This window comes from Drosophila subpulchrella, chromosome 2L, assembly GCF_014743375.2.
Source record: "Drosophila subpulchrella strain 33 F10 #4 breed RU33 chromosome 2L, RU_Dsub_v1.1 Primary Assembly, whole genome shotgun sequence".
NCBI classification, from domain to species: domain Eukaryota; kingdom Metazoa; phylum Arthropoda; class Insecta; order Diptera; family Drosophilidae; genus Drosophila; species Drosophila subpulchrella.
In genome coordinates, this window is record NC_050610.1 from 20,032,281 (window position 1) to 20,051,957 (window position 19,677).

The following is a 19,677-nucleotide window of genomic DNA, read 5'->3' on the forward strand; positions in this document are numbered from 1 at the left end:
AATAGGACACACAGATGGCGCCACCGAACACTTCTTAAGATTTTCGATAAATTTATTATCTTAGCGCCAACATTTGAATATCAAATGAAATCAACAAATATTTTTTGGTTTTGTAAAATATAAAAAACCATTCTTAAATTTGGGAACAAAATAAATGGTTTTTAATTTGAAACTAATAACCCCCATATTAATGCGCCATTTCGGCCCGCCCAGTGACCTTTGGCATCTTCTTATTCGTTGAATCCTCCAGTTCCTTGGCTTTATAATAGTGCGGTGCCACCTCCAGCAGCCACTTGCTCTCGATCTCGATCACCTGACGCATGTACTCCTTGGAGGTGAACACCAGCTCATGGTAGAGCACCCACCGAGGCAGCTCCTCAAAAAGCGAAGAATTTGGATGTATCATCACCGTCTGGTTGTGCTTGATCGTCTTGTAGTGACCTCCCTTAGAGAGACGCGCTACATGGTAGAAATATCCAGCGGTGGCTGCCTTGCGAACATTTACAGTCTCTGGCAGGCAGCTGACCATGTCGATTTCCACACGCTGCATGAGTCCAACCAGCTGCTCCCGCACATCTCGAGCCCGCTTCATGGACCTGTACTGGATGAAGTTCTCGTAACACCATTGGGTGCTGTAATCCGTCTCCGCCCACTGATTATACACCTGCAGCAGACTCAGGTGATCACCGTGCATGTGATTGAAGTTCTTGCGGGCGGTGTCTGCGTGAATGATTTTGTCCTTGGGTCTATAGAAGATGGCGCTGTTCACGGAGAGCATGGCTGCAATGGTCACCATTTCCTCGGAGCATTTGTATCTTAAAAGGGCACAAGATGCAAGTTATTAAAAAAAACCATCTAGGTGCATATACAATTACTTACTTTTCGCTTGCTAGCAGCATCTTGCCCATCATGGGATCCACTGGAAACTCGGCCATTCGCCTTCCTAACTTGGTCAGCTCTCCATGGTGATTAAGTGCACCCAGGGCATACAGCTGCTCCAAAGCCAAAACCAAAGTCTCGTGCGGCGGGGGATCCAGGAAGTCAAAGTGTATTAGATCGTTGATCCCCAAAGCCTTCAGCATCAGCACCGCATTGCCCAGATTAATTCGCTGTATCTCCGGAACTGTGTTATCCTCCAATTCGTGCTTGTATGCCCATGCCGTATACAAACGGAAACACTTTCCTGGTGCAGTGCGTCCCGCTCTGCCCGCTCGCTGATTTGCAGAGGCCTTTGAAATTGGCACCACCATCAGCGATTCCATGCCGGTACGAGAATTGAAATTATTCTGCTTGGCAAACCCAGGATCAATCACATATATGATATTATCGATGGTCAGCGAGGTCTCTGCGATATTGGTGGCAAGGATAACTTTCCGGGCATTCGGGGGCGTGGGTTCAAAGATTTTGGCCTGCATATCACTCGGAAGATTGGCATAGACGGGAATAACGATCAGCTCACGTATTTTAGATCCCAGTCGCTTAACGCGATCCTGCAAAACCTCTTGGCAAGTTTCGATCTCATCCTGGCCCGTAAGGAACACCAAGATATCGCCCAACGGCTGAGTGGCATGTATTTGTAAAACTGAAACGCAACACGCATCGATGTAGTCTGCTTCCGGGGCCTTGGTATAAAAGATATCCACTGGATAGCGGCGACCGGGTATCCGAAAGATAGGGGCATCATCGAAGAAAGCAGAGAACTTATCCGCATCCAGAGTGGCACTCGAAATAAGCAGCTTCAGCTCGGGTCTAAATCGAGCAATATCCTTGACCAGACCAAACAAAATGTCCGTGTGCAATGTGCGCTCGTGAGCCTCGTCGATGATCATCACACTGTAGGAGGCCAGATCCGGTTCCGAGAGGAACTCTCGATGCAGCGTACCATCAGTCATGTACTTGAGAATCGTGCGATCTGAGGTGCAGTCCTCGAAACGGATGCTGTAGCCCACCTCGTTGCCCAGCTTTACGCCCATTTCCTCGGCCACACGCGCTGCCACCGACATGGCGGCCACTCGACGTGGCTGGGTGCACCCGATCATCTTTTTGTCCTTGGTGAAACCAGCATCAACCAGATACTGCGGCACCTGTGTGGTTTTGCCTGATCCTGTTTCACCTTCGATGATGAGCACCTGGTGCTCCTTCACAGCAGCTATTAGATCGTCCTTGAAGGGATATACGGGCAGGGATCGTCTGGTCTCATCCAACGTCAAACGTTTGCGTTCCTTCTCCGTGAGTTCCGGCTGCCGGCTAGAGGATTTTTCCCGACTTCCGTCCAGAGTGAGAGCTTGGATGAAATCAATCTGATCGTCGAGAAGCAACTCGTACTCCTCCTCCGCCTTTACGTCCTTGGCACCGAACTGGAAACGAGCCGAGGCCAACTGCTCCGCCTCCCATTTCTTCTGCTCTGAGTTGGGTTGCTTCTCAAAGTCATCCACCTCAACATACTCGGCTAAAGGATAAAATATGATTACAATTTTACCATTGTGGGGCAAAAGACATAGCTCACTTACATCGCTCCCCCTTCTTCAAGTCCTGTGGCATATGATAACGCTGAACGCGCTCCAATTCCCTCGCCTTTTCATGCTCCTTGGCAATGTTCAACAGTTGCTTCTTGTACTGACGCTCCTCCTTCTCCCGTTTGGTTAGTCTAGAAGAAAACAAGGATTAGTTGATTACAAAAAGGTGATTAAGCCATCATCCTACACGCTCTCATCAAAGAGATATTCATCGTCCAGGATGTCCGCCTCCAGTTCGGCCACCTTGTCGTCCTTGCGCTTCTCCAAGTACTGGCGACGCGACTGGACACGCAGGTGGGGCACGATCTTGTCCCGATCCTCATGCTCCAGCTTCAGGCGCTTGGTGGCCTCATCGATGGCCTTGCGACCGCCGGTGGATTCCACCACCTTGCGCGTGCGATCATCATCCCGCTGCTTGAGCCTGTTGGCAAACGCATCGCGCTCCTGCAGATCCTTCAGGCGGGACTCCTCCTCACTGTCCGGCTCCTCGGCGCTGCTGCTGCTGCTGGCCGTGCGTTTCCGGTTTTTACCCGACATTTTCTTAAATTTCAGTAAATAATAAACAAAAGAAACCGGCTCCGATAGGTAAATCGATAACTTATAGTGCTGTCACGCCTAGCTAGTAATCTAGCTGTTTTTAGGAGAGGAAAGCAATATATAAAAATGTATTACAAATAACAGCTAATTTCTTAGCAGGCAACAAATTAAAAATGTCAAAGGGCTTATTGAAAAAATAAATTTTACACGTAATTAAAACACACTTGCATTTTAATTTTTTATTTAAAGCTGGTATTTTATGCTACAATTATTCTTGACGGAAACTTGCGCTGGAAAGTTAAGTTGTTGGGCCTACTACTTTAATATTTACATACATTATTGTAATCAGCTTAAAAAAGTATTTTAACTCCGAACTGTTTTTTTTAATATTTTACGCAATCCAAAATAAAATCGAGCTATTTTTAACCGTTTGATCGCTTCCAGCTATAACTCTAGCTGCCAGCACTGTTCGATTGACAGCTGATTTTAGTTTACAACTCACCTCAATTTCGGACCATGTCGCGCCAGTTGAGTTTTAGTCCGCGAAAGGAATACGAGTTAATTGAATATCCCGGCAGGGTGGTAAATCCTAATCGGATGATAGCCACTCTGGGCGGCATTATCAATGTGTCCAAGGTAAATATTGCCATCTTGTTCTAGCCACTTGTGCTGATCATCTTAATCCATTTCTCAGGTGCTTGGCGATGAAGTAAAGCGTTTGGCTTTGCACTTCCATCCGGAGAATCCCTACAACAAACCCACTTTTGGGGACTGCACGGATAAAACAGGTGTCCTGCTCTCAATAACCGTGAGGCGTCACAAAAAGGACAAGCAACGACCTCCGGAATATTTTGTCCGGGTTTTGGGCCACTGCAGCAGAAGTTTCACTTTCGAAAGTGAGTTGCAGTTCGGGATTTAAGACAGGATAACTATGCTAATTTATTGTTCATCCTCAGCGCTTTGTGACTTTCAATACTTGCCCCTTTGGTCGACACCCAGAAGTGACAATGCAAATGCTGTTCAGGAGCTCACCTACGCTTTGGATCAGTTAAAACCAAAGGACACCTCCGATTTGGACTTTTTTAAGTGAGTAATTTCTATAAGCAACTAGGAAATTTGAATATAATCGTTTAAATTAATAAGAACCAATTCTTAATTATTACTCTTCTTGGTCTATCTATATTATAGATTCTATAAACTAAGTCCTTAGCTTGGCTAACAAACATTGTTATACAGCATTTTTAATCCTGGTGTTATCTTCCCACAGACGACGTCACAATCAGGTGTTTGCCCTGCCCGAATTGTTCACCCACGTGGACGTGGTCTACTCGGGCACCTATCGCATCGATGGCTCGGAGGATGGTCAGCACGAGGTGCTGGGCGTGCAGTCCAAGTCCACCTACGACAACCAGGGCGTGGTCTCGTTCAACATGGTAGACAGCTTTCCCACCCAGGCGGACTCCCAAAACCTTAAGCGCCTCAAGGTGAAGTACGTTTCCGATGAACAGTTGGCCTTGGTTAAAAAGCTATTCGACGACTGCCCAATTTGGACCAGGATTGCCCTGCAGTATGAATCCGGTTTGACCAACGACAAACTTAAGTGCATCACACCTTCGCTGGCGTTTTACTTTAGCAACGGTCCTTGGCGGACTCTATATGTACGCTTTGGCTACGATCCTCGCAAGGATTTCAATAGTCGCTATTACCAGACCTTCGACTTTCGGCTGCGATTCAGCACTGGACTCTCGGAATTTGTGTATGCCAAGAAATTCGTAAAGCAACGAAGGGCTGCGAATGTTCCCTTCGCTCCCATCGAAGATCGTGTCTCCGATTTGGTCCAGGACATTGACTATCCCTACCTCGATGAGCACAAATTGCCACGTTCTCGTCAGTGCATGCTGCGTTACTGCGACGTCCGAATGGCAAAGATCCAGGAAATGCTGGAGAAGATTCCCACACCGCTTACCGGTGCCGTGTGCAATGAGCGGACGGGCTGGCTGCCACCAGGATTCGATGCTCAGGTGCGGCAGATTGTCTGTGCCAGCATTAGCGAACTCTTGCGCAATCATTACCGCAAGGAGAATCTCACGGCCGAGGTGGAAGCGGTTACCCAAGCCGACGAAGAGGAGGAAGACGAGCCCGAGGATGAGGAAACGCAGGAGGAGGATATGGAGTTGGACGAATCGCAGGTCATGAACAACTCAGAGCAATTTGTAGACAACGACATCGAGCAGCTATTTGATAATATCACAAGCTGAGAACACTGACTGAAATGAATGTAGCATAAGATTGTTGATATACTACTTTTAATAAAAATTAAAATCAACTCTTATCTTTCGATGTATTGTAGCTCTTTAATCATTTTTATTCATTTAAATGAAGCTTAGGCGCAGCCTTTATATTGGTTAGTTGTTATACAGATAAGTGTAATAAATTTCATTCTCAATAGCAGAAGCTAAAATTATGCGTTGCAGCATATTGTTCAACTGTAGTAAATGCTGGCTGATGGGAAAGCTACTCTTCCACTGCTTAGGGCTTGCATCTGTCGAGGAATCGGGGATACAGGCAGACCTCTCGGATGTGGTAGCGGTTGAGCAGCCAGCAAAGGAAACGCTCCAGTCCCAATCCATAGCCGCCATGGGGCATAGTTCCATAGATGCGCTGGTCAGTGTACCAATAGTAGGGCTTAGGATCAAGGCCTTCGCGTGCATAACCCTTGAGCAGCTCTTCGCTGTCGTAGATCCTCATCGATCCACCCACAATCTCGCCCACATTAGGCAGTAGAACATCCACGCTTTCGGTCAGACGCTGATCCTCCTTGCAACGCTGCATATAGAAGGACTTGATCTCCGCTGGGAAACGGCACAGCATAATGGGTTCGTTAATAGTATCGGTCATCTTGCGCTCCGGAGCCTCGGGAATGTCCTCGCCGAACTCGTAGAAGGTGCCATCGTCCTTGGTCACGTTGTTCTCCTTCAGCCATTTGATGGCATCCGCGTAGTTCATGCGACGGAATGGCTTCTGCGGCGGCTTGAAGTCAGGGTTAAGCTCCTTGACCAAATAGCCCCAGGGGGACTTTAGAACACGATCCACCACATCGCAGACCAGATCCTCCAGTCGATCCAGGAGATCATCGAACGTGATGAAGGGACATTCGGCTTCGACGTGAGAATATTCAGCCAAATGCCGGCGGGTGCGACTCTGCTCCGCACGATAGCTCTGGGAAATGGTGAAGACATCGCCCAAGGCCGGCAGGCAAGTCTCCAGATAAAGCTGCGAGCTCTGGGTGAGGTAGGCCTCCTCGCCGAAGTACTGCACCTTGAAGAGCGTGGAGCCACCTTCAACCTGGGTCTGCACCAAAGTTGGGGGCGTCACCTCGTTGTAACCTCGCGCCTCATAGTGGGCACGGAATGCTTGCGTCACCACGGATCGCATCTTGAGCACCTTCGAGGTGTTCTCGCCACGGATCATGATGTGCCGGTTGTCTAGCTGGACATCAGGCTGGGCTTCCTCGTTGAGAATGGTATCGGCACCGCCGGGCGGCGCCAGACCAATCAGTTCCCAGTAATCCACGTTCAGTTCATGGCCCCCAGGAGCGGTCTTGCCTTCTGGCACCAGTTTCAGTGTGCCGAACAGTATCACAGAGCTCTCCGTGCTCAGGGTGAGGGCATCGTAGGTCTGGCAGAGCTGATCGTTGAGGACACACTGCAGGAAACCGGTGCCGTCGCGCAGGGTGATGAAGATCAGGGATTTGCCCTGACGACGCAGGCGATGCACCCAGCCGTAGATCTTGACACGCGAATCCCGGTTGGCAGTGCCCTCGAGGATGCGAATTCTGCGGGCCGCCGGCAGGCTGGCGTCCTCCGTAATCTTCACCTTGCGAGCCTCCTCCAGATTCTGCTGGCGCTTCTCCGCATCCCCGGCCTCGCGTTGCTGCTTCTCCGCGTTCTTGTGCGACTCTCGGACGAACAGTTTCTGGATCTTCTTCAGCTGCGACTTGGCAGCCACTTCGAAGGGCTCCGCTGCATTGGGATCCTTGCTGTCCACATAGATGGTGGGGAAGGGCTCCTTGCCCGCATGACGCATCGCCTGCAGGATGGTCTTGAAGGGCTTTGACTCACTGCCATCGCCCGACTCATCGCTGCCCTTTTTCTCCGACGTGAAGATAGCACCTGCACATGGTCGTACAAATATATATTGCACATTATAGATCGATACTTTTGGCCGTTTGGCAACGTGGACGAAAAAGTTGTCCCTTATATGTGGCGATTAAAGACGATCTTACCCAAGGTTAACTCAGCCAACTGGTCGGCAGGCATCTTGTTTGATTTATGACTAAGATTGAACTGAGAATTGTCCTCAAATCTCGCAAATATATGCACAAAATTGCATCAGCCAACTTTGCCAAACGATAACTTATGCCGGATACGCGATAGACCGATTGGAAGCCAGTGCTGCAAAACACCGATTGTCAGCATAGACTATAAATAGCTAAACTTTTAAGCTAGTGCGCCAATTTTAAAAAAGCTACAAATTAAAGGAAGTTACATTTAAATAAAACGAAAGTCAATGTCCACTGTTTGGTTTTTATTAAATTAATAATACAAATTAGGGATAATAACACTCGATTTACTTTTGCCTACAACGTGTAAAATAAAATTAGCAAGTTCGGAAAAGAAAAAAAAAATTTTAAAAAAACGACTACAGTTCATACTAGGATTCATATTAAAACAAATTAACTAATAATAATTTCCACATCACCTTTTAGCTGATTTTGTTTCGTTTTTTTTTTTGTGGTTAAAAATAGCTAGCTCTAGCTATAAAATATTGTCAAACTGTAGAGTTCTTCCTGCCTATCGATAATTGTGGGTGGTATTATTTAGTACATTTCACCTTGCGAGGAAAACGTAAACAATTTGGAAAATAGGAAAATGCCCCCGGAAAACAGGTGATTAGCGCTATATAGAACCCGAAAATAAGAAAACCTTATAGCTTAAAGTACAACCTGCCCCCTATAGAATCAAAATCCTTCCAAAGGCGGTGGTTTGCGAGGAAAGCAACCTGCGCGGTGACATCACCTTCTCGTCGGGCTGTGTGGTTCATCCGAGTGCCACTGTTATTGCCGATGCTGGACCCGTAATAATTGGGGAAAACTGCATTATCGAGGAGTATGCGACCATAGCCCATCGCTTGGAACCGGGCGCAGTGTGGGATGTGAACAATATCCTGAGCATTGGCACCCACAATGTCTTCGAAGTCGGTTGCCAAGTGGAAGCCTCCCGGATTGGCGATAAGAACGTATTCGAAAGCAAGTGCTTTGTGGGTCGTGGAGTTACCATTTCCAGTGGCTGCGTGGTGGGTGCTGGAATAAAGATCCATACCAGTCAGCTGCTGCCGGAGAACACCATTGTCTATGGCGAGCAGGGACTTCAGCGCGAGGCCATCGACAAACAGGGATCGCAGACCCTGCAAATAGATTTTCTCCGCAAGGTCCTGCCCAACTATCATCATCTTCGCAAGCCCAACTATGATCCCAAAAAGGCGCGCAGCGTTGTCTAGTTAGTAGTAAGTCTATATTAATATCAACCTTCATGTATTCTCCACCTTCACGGCATTAAAGTTAGACATCTCCTTTTCAAAAGTAACGATTGTATGATCGCATAGTCCCTCCAAATCCTCCAGTCCCCGTTTGAGTATATCAACGGCCCTATCCCGATGGGATTGGATGCGAAAGTGTAGCTTCTGCTCGGTGGGATGGGGAATGGTATAGCCACAGAAATCCACCTCCGGGTAGCGGGCTATAATGGTTTTCAGCGCATTTCCCAGCGTGTGGCCTTCGTTGGCGAAGACAAACGTCCGGGATCCTTCGCCGTTCTTCTCATCGCCAGCCAGCTGGTAAAATATTAATTGTTAGGAAATAATCAGATTGTATTCTCTTTTTTACAAACCTCTGCCAATGCTCCCATCTTAAATACCAATTATATTTATTCGTTTGTTTACAAAAAACGTGCAAGGCACATGCCGTTACAATCGATGGTTGGCCTATCGATTGTCTGTCTATCAAATAGCTAAAAATCAAATTTTATAAAAATAGCTAATAGCTAGAAATGGCTAAGAATGTTTTTTTAATAACAAATAACATAAATTCGAGGAATTTTTATTCGATTTTTAAATTTGAGAGCTTAAAGAAAAAGTCTAGAACAGCTAGTTGTACGTTTTAAAATATTTGATAAAGGATTCTATTAAATTAAATATTTGTTGTGTAATTCTGCTTCATTATTAAGGGGTTATTTAAAATATTTATATAAATTAAAGAGCAAGCAAAACAATACCTTTGTTATTTTCAATAACTAATACATTTTAAATTGAAATTATCGTAAGAGCTGCTAACTATCGATGTCGGAAATTCTCATCGAGCTATCGATAGCGCCGCAATGTTTCCACCAGCCCTAGTTCTTGACGCGTTCTGACACGGACGCGGTTTTTGACTCACAGCATTGAATTGTGTGTGTTGTTTGTTAATTCGCCTCGTTCTGTGGCCAATTTTATTGGGGGCCAGCTGCGAAATCAGTTTTGTGCGGTGTGGGCCAAAAAGGGAAAAAGTGTCGCAAACAGCCGCATTAGCATAATTGCATGCCGCCTTTTGCCTAAGTGTGTGTGCGCTGGTTTGTTTGAAAGCATCAGCAGAAAAGGCGGCAAAAACGAGTGGCGCAAAGAGGAGGGAAGAAAACAAAAACAAAAACAAAAACAAAAAAGAAAAAACTGCAACGGCAAACATAATCATTTTCGCAATGCATTCAACGTGAAGTTGCTCCAAAAACACCGACACTCGTCCAAAAAAAAAAACGCATACAACGAAGAAACGGCACTTCACGTTTCATGCTTTTTTTTTGCATCAGGAATAAACTGCAATACAGGTTTGTTTCAATGTGCTTATTAATAATATCATATAAATAACCTTTATGAAAAGCACCTAAATGTCATTTCAATTTTTATTATTGGCCACGCCCCCTTTCGGTCCCGAAAATTATGCAAATTCATCCATCACACACACACACACATACAGGCGCAAAAAAGGCAGCTGCCTCTGCCGCTGCGCAGTCGACGTCGCTGCCCGCAAAGGCGGAAGTGATGGCTACAAAATACCAGTTCAGAGGCTTAAGCTTTAGCTTTATCGTAACTTCGCCAGCTGTTCTTTTTTTTTTTGTTATATATATTGTCGATACATTAAACTTTGGTACACAAGCAATGGCTGAAAAACCTAATTAGCACACTGCATTTGCGTTGACAGTCGATATAAACAATTACCCGTTTTTGGATTGTATGAAAGTTGGTATTTTTTAACACAATCTGTATAAAGAAATTTGGAAAACAGTGGTTTATGGTCTTAAAATAGCCTCAGCTTTTAATTCCAATTTGTTGCAAATGTATAGGGTCTAGTATAAGTTAAATAATTAAACAAAAAATTCCAAAACATTTTTTTACAGTGAGAAAATCAAATATTATTTGCTCAGCTTTTCGTTGAAACTGAGTAAACAAACGTCAGATTATAAATATAAAAAAATTACTGTAAATAAAAAAGAACAGTAATTTTTTTCACTTTGACAAATTTGGAAATAGATATACATTCATACATATGTATGTATGTAGTTTTTGGAATTTTACTTGTAGTTATCCAAACAGTAGTACTACTGTTTAAATAAATGAAGGGCTTGGAAATAAGATTTTATTTATTTTAAATAAAAAACTAGAGTCTTGGCCATGAATGTAAAGTTAAATAAGGTCTATTTTCATGTGAGATCTCATCAGGACCTTTAATTTGTAATCTTGAATTTGGAGAACTTTGATCTTTTTTCGGTCACACCTTTGCCATAGCTGTTAGCCAGTGAACACTGTGTTTTGTTTCCACTGGTTGCTATGCTCCCTCTCCTCCGCCTCCTCCTCCCCCTTTTTGGCATCCTGCTGGCTCCTTTGCGCTCATTTGTTTGGTGGTTGCTCGCACACACATTTGTTGTTGTCTTTTGGTGGTGACTAATGCGGCAGCATGTTCCGTTATCTCATGCGTTCCCCCTCCCGGCGCCCACGCGCTTTCAAGCTTGTGTTGTAATAATCGCTTTTTGGGTGCCCGTGTGTGTGTGTGTGTGTGCGAGTGTGGCTCACGTTTCGTTTGGCGCCATGCGTTCCCCCCATTTTGCAGTTGTTGCAATTTGGTCTAGGCTGCGTTCCGTTTCCATTTCGTTTCCCCCAACAATTTGCTGGGCGCCCTTTTTTGCTGGTTGTTTTTGTTTTTACATGGGCTGCAATGTATGTATATTTCAGTGCCGGCGTTTTACAGACATACTTGCATGTGTGTGAGGCAGCTGCTCTCTCCTGGCCGAAAAAGGGGTTCGCTCTCTCCCCCTCTCTCTCTCTCTCCTGGGCTAACTCTATTCTTACTTTTATGGTTTTTTTTTGAGTTGGCAATTATTTTGGCTTTGTAGTGGTTACAACAAATGCATTTAAGCGTCACGATCGTCGCAAAAAAAAGGAGAAGGAAAGGAGGAAAGAGAAGTGCGAAATGGTTCTGGGAATACGATACAACAGGGAGTCTCGTTGGGCCCGTGTAAATAAACACAAACATACAGCCGATATAAGGCCCTGTATATAGGGAAAATAACTTCCCTAGCATTTACTCGCGAAACTGATTCGTAAACAATTTCCGCACGCGTGTGTAATATTGTACTCTAACTTACAATAAACTGAAAAGAGCCAACCCAGCAGAAAATTCACATAATGATAATAATACACTTAAAAAAAATATACCTACAAATGATCTATATGATAATTTAACATATCCTTTTGGGTCTGGTAATACTCTTTTAATGTAATGTTTATGTTTACTTCTTAGAGAAGTAGTGGATTCTTGCATCTTTTGGATACCAAAGTTAAGTTTTCTACGCCTATGTTTTCTTTCTGTGTAACTACAAATACATAAATGGCAAAGGTGGATTGGGAAACGCAATTGTGAGTTCTCCCTAGAGTGGAATATCTTTCACATTGTCCCATGAATATTGCACAAATCTACTAAAATACAAAATACCTGTCAGGATGTTGAAACCCAGAGCTACAGTGGTGTCGTGCTAAGAAAAAACGTTCTAAAATAAACAAATATATTAGATTTGTGAGGGATATTGAAAATAAAATATATTCAGAGGGTTGTTTTATGAATACACATATGTTTTGAGGCAATTATAATAAAACTTCAGTTAAAAAAAAATTATAATGGAAATTATAAAACAGTATTAAAAATGCTCGCTTTTTTCTTTGGAGTGCCCGCTGTGCAAGAAATTTCCAAGGATGCTGCAGACATCGAAAGCCAAACGAAATGAAATAAAATAAAATACACAGACAGTTTGGGGGGGCAAAAGGAAATGGAAGGTGGAGCAGGAGAAGGAGGGGGCAAAGGGGAGCCGGGTTCAACAGCAGACAAAAAAGGCGAAGTGGCAATGCCACAAGACGAAGAAGAAGAAGATGGAGAGCACAGAGCACTGAACGGAGAACAGAGAACAAGGAACAGACGGAAACACGGACACGACAACGTGATATTCCAACATCCTGTGCAGCGGGACACGAAGGAGGTGGGGAGCGCCATAAAGCCGGAGAAGACGGCGAAGCAGGAGGCGGAGGAGAGCAAAAAACCTGTCATCTGCTGCCGGCTGCATTCGATACGGGCCACGAATAGGGGGAGGAGGAGGAGGAGCAGGAGGTGGAGAGAAGAAGAGAAGGAGACACAGACGCTAAAGGATGAAACTGCATTTTTAGAATTCCCAAAATCAACATAAAAAACCAAGTAAATGAACGATGGTGGCCAGACAAACTACACAAAAAGAAATATTTTAAAACTATGTATAAAGATTCAAATTAATTTTTACATTTAATTAATTAAAAATTATATTTACAATATTGTTGTAATCAATGAAATGAAAGGCACTGGGACTTAAACAAATTTTTTGGGATTTTTTAAAAGTAGTCATTTTAATACTATTTTTTCAGTGTCAGAAGAGCAAGTCAAAAGGAAGCTGAGGCTAGCGCCTCCCCCTCTCTTCCCTCTTTTTGTGACTTTCTATGTATTTGTGATCGCAGCCCAGACGCAGCAGCAGCGACGCCGGCAGAGAGCCATAAAACAAACAAAACCTTCACATGCATTCTTCTCTTGTTTCGCCTTTGTTTGGGTTTCCTTGTTTATCGCCTTCGATAGGGTATCACAATTTTGCAATGTTTAAAAAGGATACCAGGCTGTAGATATTTCAGCAGTAATTGCCAATCAGGGAAATCGGTATTATAAATCATATGTCCTTTGCAATACAGCTGCCGTGTAAGGAATAAAATGTACGAATCGAGCTTTTTTATATTCAAATATGTATCTTGATATTAGGAGAACTAATTATATTTTACGGTTTTACCAGGCTGTAGTTTTTTCAGCAGTTATTGCCAATAAGGGAAATCGGTATTATAAATCATAGGTCCTTTGCTATACAGTTGCCTCGTAAATAATATATATTACAATCAACCGAGGTTTTTCATATTCAAATATGTATCTTGAGATTAGAGAATTAATCATATTTTAAGGTTTTTAAATATTTCGTAAATATGATTTCCCAGTCCTGAAAATGTATTTATCAGGTAAAACTTATAATACCAACGACCTAAAAATATTGCAGACTATTTAGTTAGTATCAAATCGAATCGAATCGCTAGATACAATCAGCTTTTAGTTTATTTTAACCCTCTATGGAAATTGAACATTAAATGGATATACATATATATATACAAATGATATATAATGTATATATCATATATTAAGGTTTTTAAGTAATAAACCCAGTAATAATTTTCCTGTCCTGAAAATCTATTTATAAGGTAAAACTTACAATACGAACGACCGAAAAATATTGCAGTCTATTTAGTTAGTATGAAACTAATTGCTAGAAACCTTCGGAAACCTTTAAGAGCCTGGCTAAAATATAAAAAATCCGTTACACCAGTGTGTTGTTCCTTGGTCCTAAGATGTATATATTTAATTCAGGAACTCAAAGAGTTGCTTTTGATTTCCGGCCTGTAGTTTCAGGTGAATAAAAAGGGAAATGGCAAAGGGAAATGGGAAAACCAGCAGCTTTCCTTGTGGTTTTCAATTGAAATGCACATTTTAGTCGTGTATTATCTGTACATTTTTTAGCAGTACGCTCGAAGGGATTTGCATAATACGCCGTAGAGCAGCCGTAAAATATGTCCGATGCCGTCTGTTGCCATCGCACATATTGCTGATGGGTGTTGATGTTGCTGCTGTTGTTGCTGTTGCTTTCGGTGGTGGTTGCCGTTGGCCTCAAAGGACTCGCATCACATCACATCCCCTATGTGTCCTGTGCCTAGTTTCATTTCATTTTCGTTTCACTTTTTTCCCTTTTGCTCTGTTGCTTCCCACTTTTATTGTTGAACTTTACAGCTGCCGCTTTCATTTTATATTTTACTTCATTTTTTTTTTGTCCAACTTGCATTTTTCCCCTCTCGTTGTGGCTTATTTTTCGGCAGGGGTGGTTTTAACTTATATGGAACTTACAACAGCATTTTGTATGCGTCTGACTTTGATCCCTTTTCCGGGGGGTGGGCCCTCTGTCGTCTGGCCACCCCCTCGGCAACATTAGGGAAAGTGTCTTGCAAATAAATAAATAGTCATGTCAGCCATATTATTAATGCCCCGGATGGTTGGATGGATGGATGAATGGAAGGTAGAAAGGAAGGAAGGAAGGTAGCTTAAGGTCTGCGTTCACATGGGTGGCCGGGTGGTGGGTGACGAGGGGGTGGCCTAATCAACCCTCTTGGGCTGCCGGCGAAGAAAAGGGGAACGCATCTTACCCCGAAATACAGGAACACCAAATACTAATACAGTAGGCACTGTGATTTAAGGATTTTAGATTTGTCAATGGGGGCTATCCAGTATGGGTATAGGGTTCATTGAAACGAGGTCTTGATGGTTTCAAATATTTGAAAAACAACTCCGTTTTAATTATAATCCATCAGAGCTAAGATTGCTAAAGTTTAAAAAAGTTTTCTATAGGAATATTATCAATTGATATACAATATTACCAAACATATAAGGTTTTTAAGAAACTTAAAAAAAAATTTTTTTTTCACAAACCCAAATCGTTATATTTTGACTTAACCCTTTTAAATGTATCAAAAACCCAATCGTGTGTTTTTTTTAAATTCCTAAATCAAAGGTCTGAAGTATCTATTATTTTTTTGCTCAAAAATAAGTGTGGGTGGAAATTTGAACCCTGTTTGAATTTAAAAATCAATATCATAGGATATAGGTTTATTGAAACGAGGTATTGATGGTTTTTTAATTGTTAAACAACTTCGTTTTAATTATAATGCATCAGAGTTAAGATTGCTGAAGCTTAAAAAAGTTTTCTATAAGATTATTATCAACTGATATACAATATTACCATACATATTTATAAGGTTTTTTAAAAACTTTATTTTCACAAACGTGTATCATTATTTTTTGACTTAACCTTTTTCAATGTATCAAAAACCTTATCGTGTGTTTTTTTTAATTCCTAAAACAAAGGTCTGAAGTATCTATTATTTATTCGATCAAAAATGGGTGTGGGTTGAAACTTTAACCTTGATAGCCCTGTTTGAATTTAAAAATCAAATTATTTGAAAAGGTAATCGAGAATCACCTTTAAAAAGCAATCAGCGCTGAGAACAATTGGCGGGCGTTCACTGTACGGAATATATATTCATCTACGCATTGCTGTCTGTTCGCTTTGGGGTCAACAAACTTTTGGGCCAGCCCCCAGCATCAATTCTGCGTGCGTGTGTGTATGCGTGCGGGAGCGTATTCGTATTGGTGAGTGCGAAAAGTGAACGATTTTCCAGCAGAGTTCAACGCAGAACCCCCCTGTTGAAAACGGCGGACACTAGCACGTTCTACGCATTTTTGTGCATTGACCCCAGACAGACGGAAGACCTCCGAAACCATGCACACCCCCCCACCCCCCAGGCCACCCTCACACAGACACATACAGATTTTCCTCCCCTTCACACGCATACATACACACGCACATCTGTTTGTTTGCATAGTACAATGGCAACCCTCGCTGATTTGATTTTCATATGCTGAACTGAATTTGAGGGTGGAATGGATTCGGATTCAACGCCCTCCGCTCGTTGGTGTACACCTTTATAGGAGTTTTATGAATTTTTGTATATTATATTTTACGATTTTATATATTAAAATATGCAGGCTGCAAAATATGTTTACAGTGAGAAAAAAAAGGTAAACTATTTGATTGACATGTGCATATGAAAATTAATACATATTTAGCTACTTAAACTTATACAAACATATTATATTAAAAAATATGAAAATAATATTTTTAACAATGTATTTATAAAGATAACAAAATATCATGTTCTTAAAAGTGTTCTGTTTGCCTTTGGTTACAATATAACATAAGACTTAATTCAATTATATTTTAAATTAGTTCGTTTAAATATTTGCAATATGTTTGCTATCGTTTTTACCTGTGTAGGCGCGGCATCTTCGATTACAAGTTTATGACAGCATAAAGTCAAGAAGCACCTCTAATTGCACCCTCTATATAGAGGGCCTCCCCCAGGCTTTTGTTTTAGTGTTATTTTACCTTTGGGGGGTATGGCATATAAAACGGTTTTATTGCCTTCCCCGCCCTCGCAAAAGTTATTTTGGGTGTGGTTCTTGTATACAGATTGATGGTTTTTAGTTGAATGATTTGAGAGGACGACCGGTTCTCCAGTTCCTGTAACCATTCTGTCTTTGTTTCCCGCTTTTTCATTCTGTCCGTGAAATTTGCCGAACAACATTATTAAAGGTCATTTACTTTTGTTAACCGTAAGGGGTAGTTTTCTCTCTAGTTTCAGGTTCGAATCATTCCATTCTTCGTGTCCTGTTTCCTTGCCTCCTCATGAATATGCGAAAATATGCATGCAAATGGGAAAATTGTCCCAAGAAAACTGTCTTGTAAATGAATCTTTATGGGTCTTGTAAAGAGGGTTGTAAATGGCTGGACGAGGGGTATCAGGGAAGTCAGGGTTCGTGGGAATTTTGTCAAAACTTTTGTTTTGAAATGTCTTCGGAATGGGTTCGGAGCTATGTTTCCGTTTTGCTTGAACAGGTTGGCCTTTGTTATTAAGTTAGATTCCATTATCATAATAGGTCTGCCCGGGATCTTTAGTTTTTAGAGGTGGGTAGGATGAGAAGGGCACTATCTCAGCCGAAATCTTTTAGGAGAATTTTGTCTCCTTCAAGCTCCATTTGTGTGATTTTCTTGGAATATAAACAGCAGCATGTGTTTTCCACTAAGGGAGTACGGTAAACTTCGGTTATAGATTACTGTCAAACGGGGGTACAAATGCGAGATAAGGTTGAGAGAATCTAAATGAAAAGATAGATTGTTAAAAGTAAAAACTTTATCACAAAAACATTTTTTTGAAAGTTTTGTGTATAGTTAAAAAATAAAAAGTATTAAATTAAAGCAATCATTTTTAAACAGCTGGTTTTTACTGTAGCCATATTTTGGATTCCCCAAGAGCTCTGTTTTCCTTCCTTTCTTCCCCTCAACTTAAATTCTTCACAGCCTCGAGTCTTCTTGCACTTGGTGTTGGAAGCTTCCCCTCCTTTCTTCTCGCATTGGGTTCTCCTCCCCACAAAAAGTTCACACGCTGCTCGCTTTTGGAGTCTTCGGGATTGTCTTTGACTTTGTTTGGCTTTCGAGTATATTTGTATGTTCGCAGACCAGACGACAAGACAGCTGTTAAAGCAAATTAATCTACCAACAAAAACAATAACAACGAGCCAGAAGAAACAGAGCGGGCAAAAAGAACAGCACGAGAATTCACAGCCCGACGACTTGATTCCATATTGAAACATTGTATGTAGAAATATTCAGAGTATAGTTCAGCTGAAACTGAAATTGCTGATAAAACAAAGCAAATGCTGTCTTTGTGAACAGCCAGTTGCACACATGTACAGTAAACGCTCGCTTAAATGTTTTAAAACTTTTTGATACAATTATTGATGGAACTTACTTGAGGTCTTTAAGAATTTGGTTTGTTTCCGGTTCTGAAACGGAAACTTTGTGTAATTTTTTGATCTGAATATTTAAATATTTCATGAACTTTATTAGATCTAAGATAAGCTGTAACTTGAAGTCATAAGGTTAATACAATAGTAGACTACCTTGTTATGATAACTTTAAAATTACCTATATTGAATCGTTAAAAACTAAATAGGCTTCCTGATAAGATGATTCATGTTACCACTAGGTTTAGAAAAGCGCGATTCCGGATTTCGCGTACCAGGCGATTCCGATCGACCTATGTATGACCAGTCTATCAAATTCTTCTGTGGTTTTTATTGTTGCTTCTGATACAATTATTGATGGAACTCATTTGATATCTTTAAAAATTTCGTATGTTTCCGGTTTTGAACCGGAAACGTGTGTAATTTTTTGATCGAAATATTCAAATGTTCCATAATCTTTTTTAGATCGAAAATAAGTTGTAACTTGAAGTCACAAGATGCTATGAGAACTTTAAAATTACCTATTTTTTAATCGTTAAAAACTAAATAGGCTTGCTGATAAGATGATTCATGTACTACTACTTATAGAGAAGTGCGATTCCGGATTTCGACCTATGTATGACCATATATGACTATAAAATTCTTCTATGGTTTGTATTGTTGCTTTTGCTTGTTGTTATTTGGAAATAGAAATGATTTCACAATGTACTTTTTTTAATTTTGGTGTCGCGCTTAGAGCCTCAGTTGACCGTTTCGTTCCGTTCAGCCAACCTCCCCGAACCACCTCCCGGTTTTTCCCCCCGCTAGCACACACCACCCATTTAAATCCAGCGAAAAGAAAGAAATAAAACAACATACAAAAAAAAAAAAACTAAAAATAATAAAAATAAGGAATAACAACGAAAAACACAAAAACACGTTTTTTTTCCAGACTCGGTTTTGCTGATTTCTTATTAGATATTCTTGTGTTGCCTGGCCCGGTCTCCCCAGCCAGCACTCCGTCTCGCTCACTCTCTCGCGCCCCAAAGACACTTATTATTTATTCTTTCGCTGGCCCGCAACTCGTGGCTTTTGGTTTATGGTGATTCAGCTCAAAACGAGAAGTGAATGTGCCCCCGCCCCCCGGTCCCGCCTCCCAGAACCCATTTAACGCTGGCAGAGCAGTAGGCGTCGACAGCGACGCCAGTTGACACTCCAAAAAATATTTTTTTTTTTATTTATACCTACTCAAATCGTCCTATTCAGCGGTTTAGTATTGGGGTCGGTTTCGGAACACCTATGGATTAATAAAGCTTGCTTATAAATCAGGGCTTGGAGTTATTAATTGAAAAACAGAAAAATTGGGAGTTGAACTTGTACCACTCTGATCAAATTGATCAATTTTTAGGAGGTATTCGACTCAGAACTTTTTTCATCATACCATCTAAATTTACTGAGGATTCATTCTAAAAACGATATATTTAAAATTGTATATTTAAAACCCTTATATTATTTTTGGTCTTTCAAAATATTTCA

At 41.9% G+C, this 19,677-nt stretch overlaps 6 protein-coding genes across 7 annotated transcripts in view; 3 read left to right on the forward strand and 3 right to left on the reverse strand.

Annotated features, from left to right (window-relative positions):
• Positions 1-163: 163 nt before the first annotated feature.
• On the reverse strand, positions 164-3,092 carry LOC119548188 (pre-mRNA-splicing factor ATP-dependent RNA helicase DHX16). The gene is made up of 4 exons (XM_037855317.1): positions 2,704-3,092; positions 2,511-2,647; positions 880-2,449; positions 164-815 (listed from the first exon to the last, which is right to left on the reverse strand). Exons 1-4 carry the CDS (start codon positions 3,051-3,053, stop codon positions 188-190), a joined length of 2,685 nt encoding a protein of 894 aa, XP_037711245.1. The 5' UTR covers positions 3,054-3,092; the 3' UTR covers positions 164-187.
• Positions 3,093-3,555: 463 nt separating this feature from the next.
• On the forward strand, positions 3,556-5,442 carry LOC119547481 (general transcription factor 3C polypeptide 5). Its single transcript, XM_037854366.1, has 4 exons — positions 3,556-3,689; positions 3,748-3,949; positions 4,010-4,139; positions 4,321-5,442. Exons 1-4 carry the CDS (start codon positions 3,570-3,572, stop codon positions 5,309-5,311), a joined length of 1,443 nt encoding a protein of 480 aa, XP_037710294.1. The 5' UTR covers positions 3,556-3,569; the 3' UTR covers positions 5,312-5,442.
• LOC119547480 (asparagine--tRNA ligase, cytoplasmic) lies at positions 5,396-7,480 on the reverse strand. The gene is made up of 2 exons (XM_037854365.1): positions 7,339-7,480; positions 5,396-7,225 (listed from the first exon to the last, which is right to left on the reverse strand). The coding sequence occupies exons 1-2, from the start codon at positions 7,370-7,372 to the stop codon at positions 5,583-5,585; spliced, it is 1,677 nt and encodes a 558-aa protein (XP_037710293.1). The 5' UTR covers positions 7,373-7,480; the 3' UTR covers positions 5,396-5,582.
• A 430-nt stretch (positions 7,481-7,910) lies between these two features.
• On the forward strand, positions 7,911-8,698 carry LOC119548685 (dynactin subunit 6). The gene is made up of 2 exons (XM_037856134.1): positions 7,911-8,001; positions 8,072-8,698. The coding sequence occupies exons 1-2, from the start codon at positions 7,985-7,987 to the stop codon at positions 8,610-8,612; spliced, it is 558 nt and encodes a 185-aa protein (XP_037712062.1). The 5' UTR covers positions 7,911-7,984; the 3' UTR covers positions 8,613-8,698.
• Positions 8,608-9,096, reverse strand: LOC119548686 (probable DNA-directed RNA polymerases I and III subunit RPAC2). The gene is made up of 2 exons (XM_037856135.1): positions 9,002-9,096; positions 8,608-8,945 (listed from the first exon to the last, which is right to left on the reverse strand). Exons 1-2 carry the CDS (start codon positions 9,017-9,019, stop codon positions 8,643-8,645), a joined length of 321 nt encoding a protein of 106 aa, XP_037712063.1. The 5' UTR covers positions 9,020-9,096; the 3' UTR covers positions 8,608-8,642.
• Positions 9,097-9,504: 408 nt separating this feature from the next.
• LOC119548683 (brain tumor protein) overlaps positions 9,505-19,677 on the forward strand; it is a 43,645-nt gene continuing 33,472 nt past the window's right edge. For both annotated transcript variants that reach the window (XM_037856127.1, XM_037856132.1), the window contains exon 1: positions 9,505-9,970. The gene's annotated coding sequence lies outside the window, so the exon portion shown is untranslated. The remainder of the gene's footprint in view (positions 9,971-19,677) is intronic.

Coding starts and splice junctions, on each gene's coding strand:
- LOC119547481 (XM_037854366.1), top strand. CDS start 3,570: ATGTCGCGCCAGTTGAGTTTTAGTCCGCGAAAGGAATACGAGTTAATT. Junction 3,690..3,747: donor GCATTATCAATGTGTCCAAG/GTAAATATTGCC, acceptor TCCATTTCTCAG/GTGCTTGGCGATGAAGTAAA. Junction 4,140..4,320: donor TCCGATTTGGACTTTTTTAA/GTGAGTAATTTC, acceptor ATCTTCCCACAG/ACGACGTCACAATCAGGTGT.
- LOC119547480 (XM_037854365.1), bottom strand. CDS start 7,372: ATGCCTGCCGACCAGTTGGCTGAGTTAACCTTGG. Junction 7,226..7,338: donor GTTGGCTGAGTTAACCTTGG/GTAAGATCGTCT, acceptor GACCATGTGCAG/GTGCTATCTTCACGTCGGAG.
- LOC119548188 (XM_037855317.1), bottom strand. CDS start 3,053: ATGTCGGGTAAAAACCGGAAACGCACGGCCAGCAGCAGCAGCAGCGCC. Junction 2,450..2,510: donor CTTGAAGAAGGGGGAGCGAT/GTAAGTGAGCTA, acceptor TTTATCCTTTAG/CCGAGTATGTTGAGGTGGAT. Junction 816..879: donor ATGCTGCTAGCAAGCGAAAA/GTAAGTAATTGT, acceptor TGCCCTTTTAAG/ATACAAATGCTCCGAGGAAA.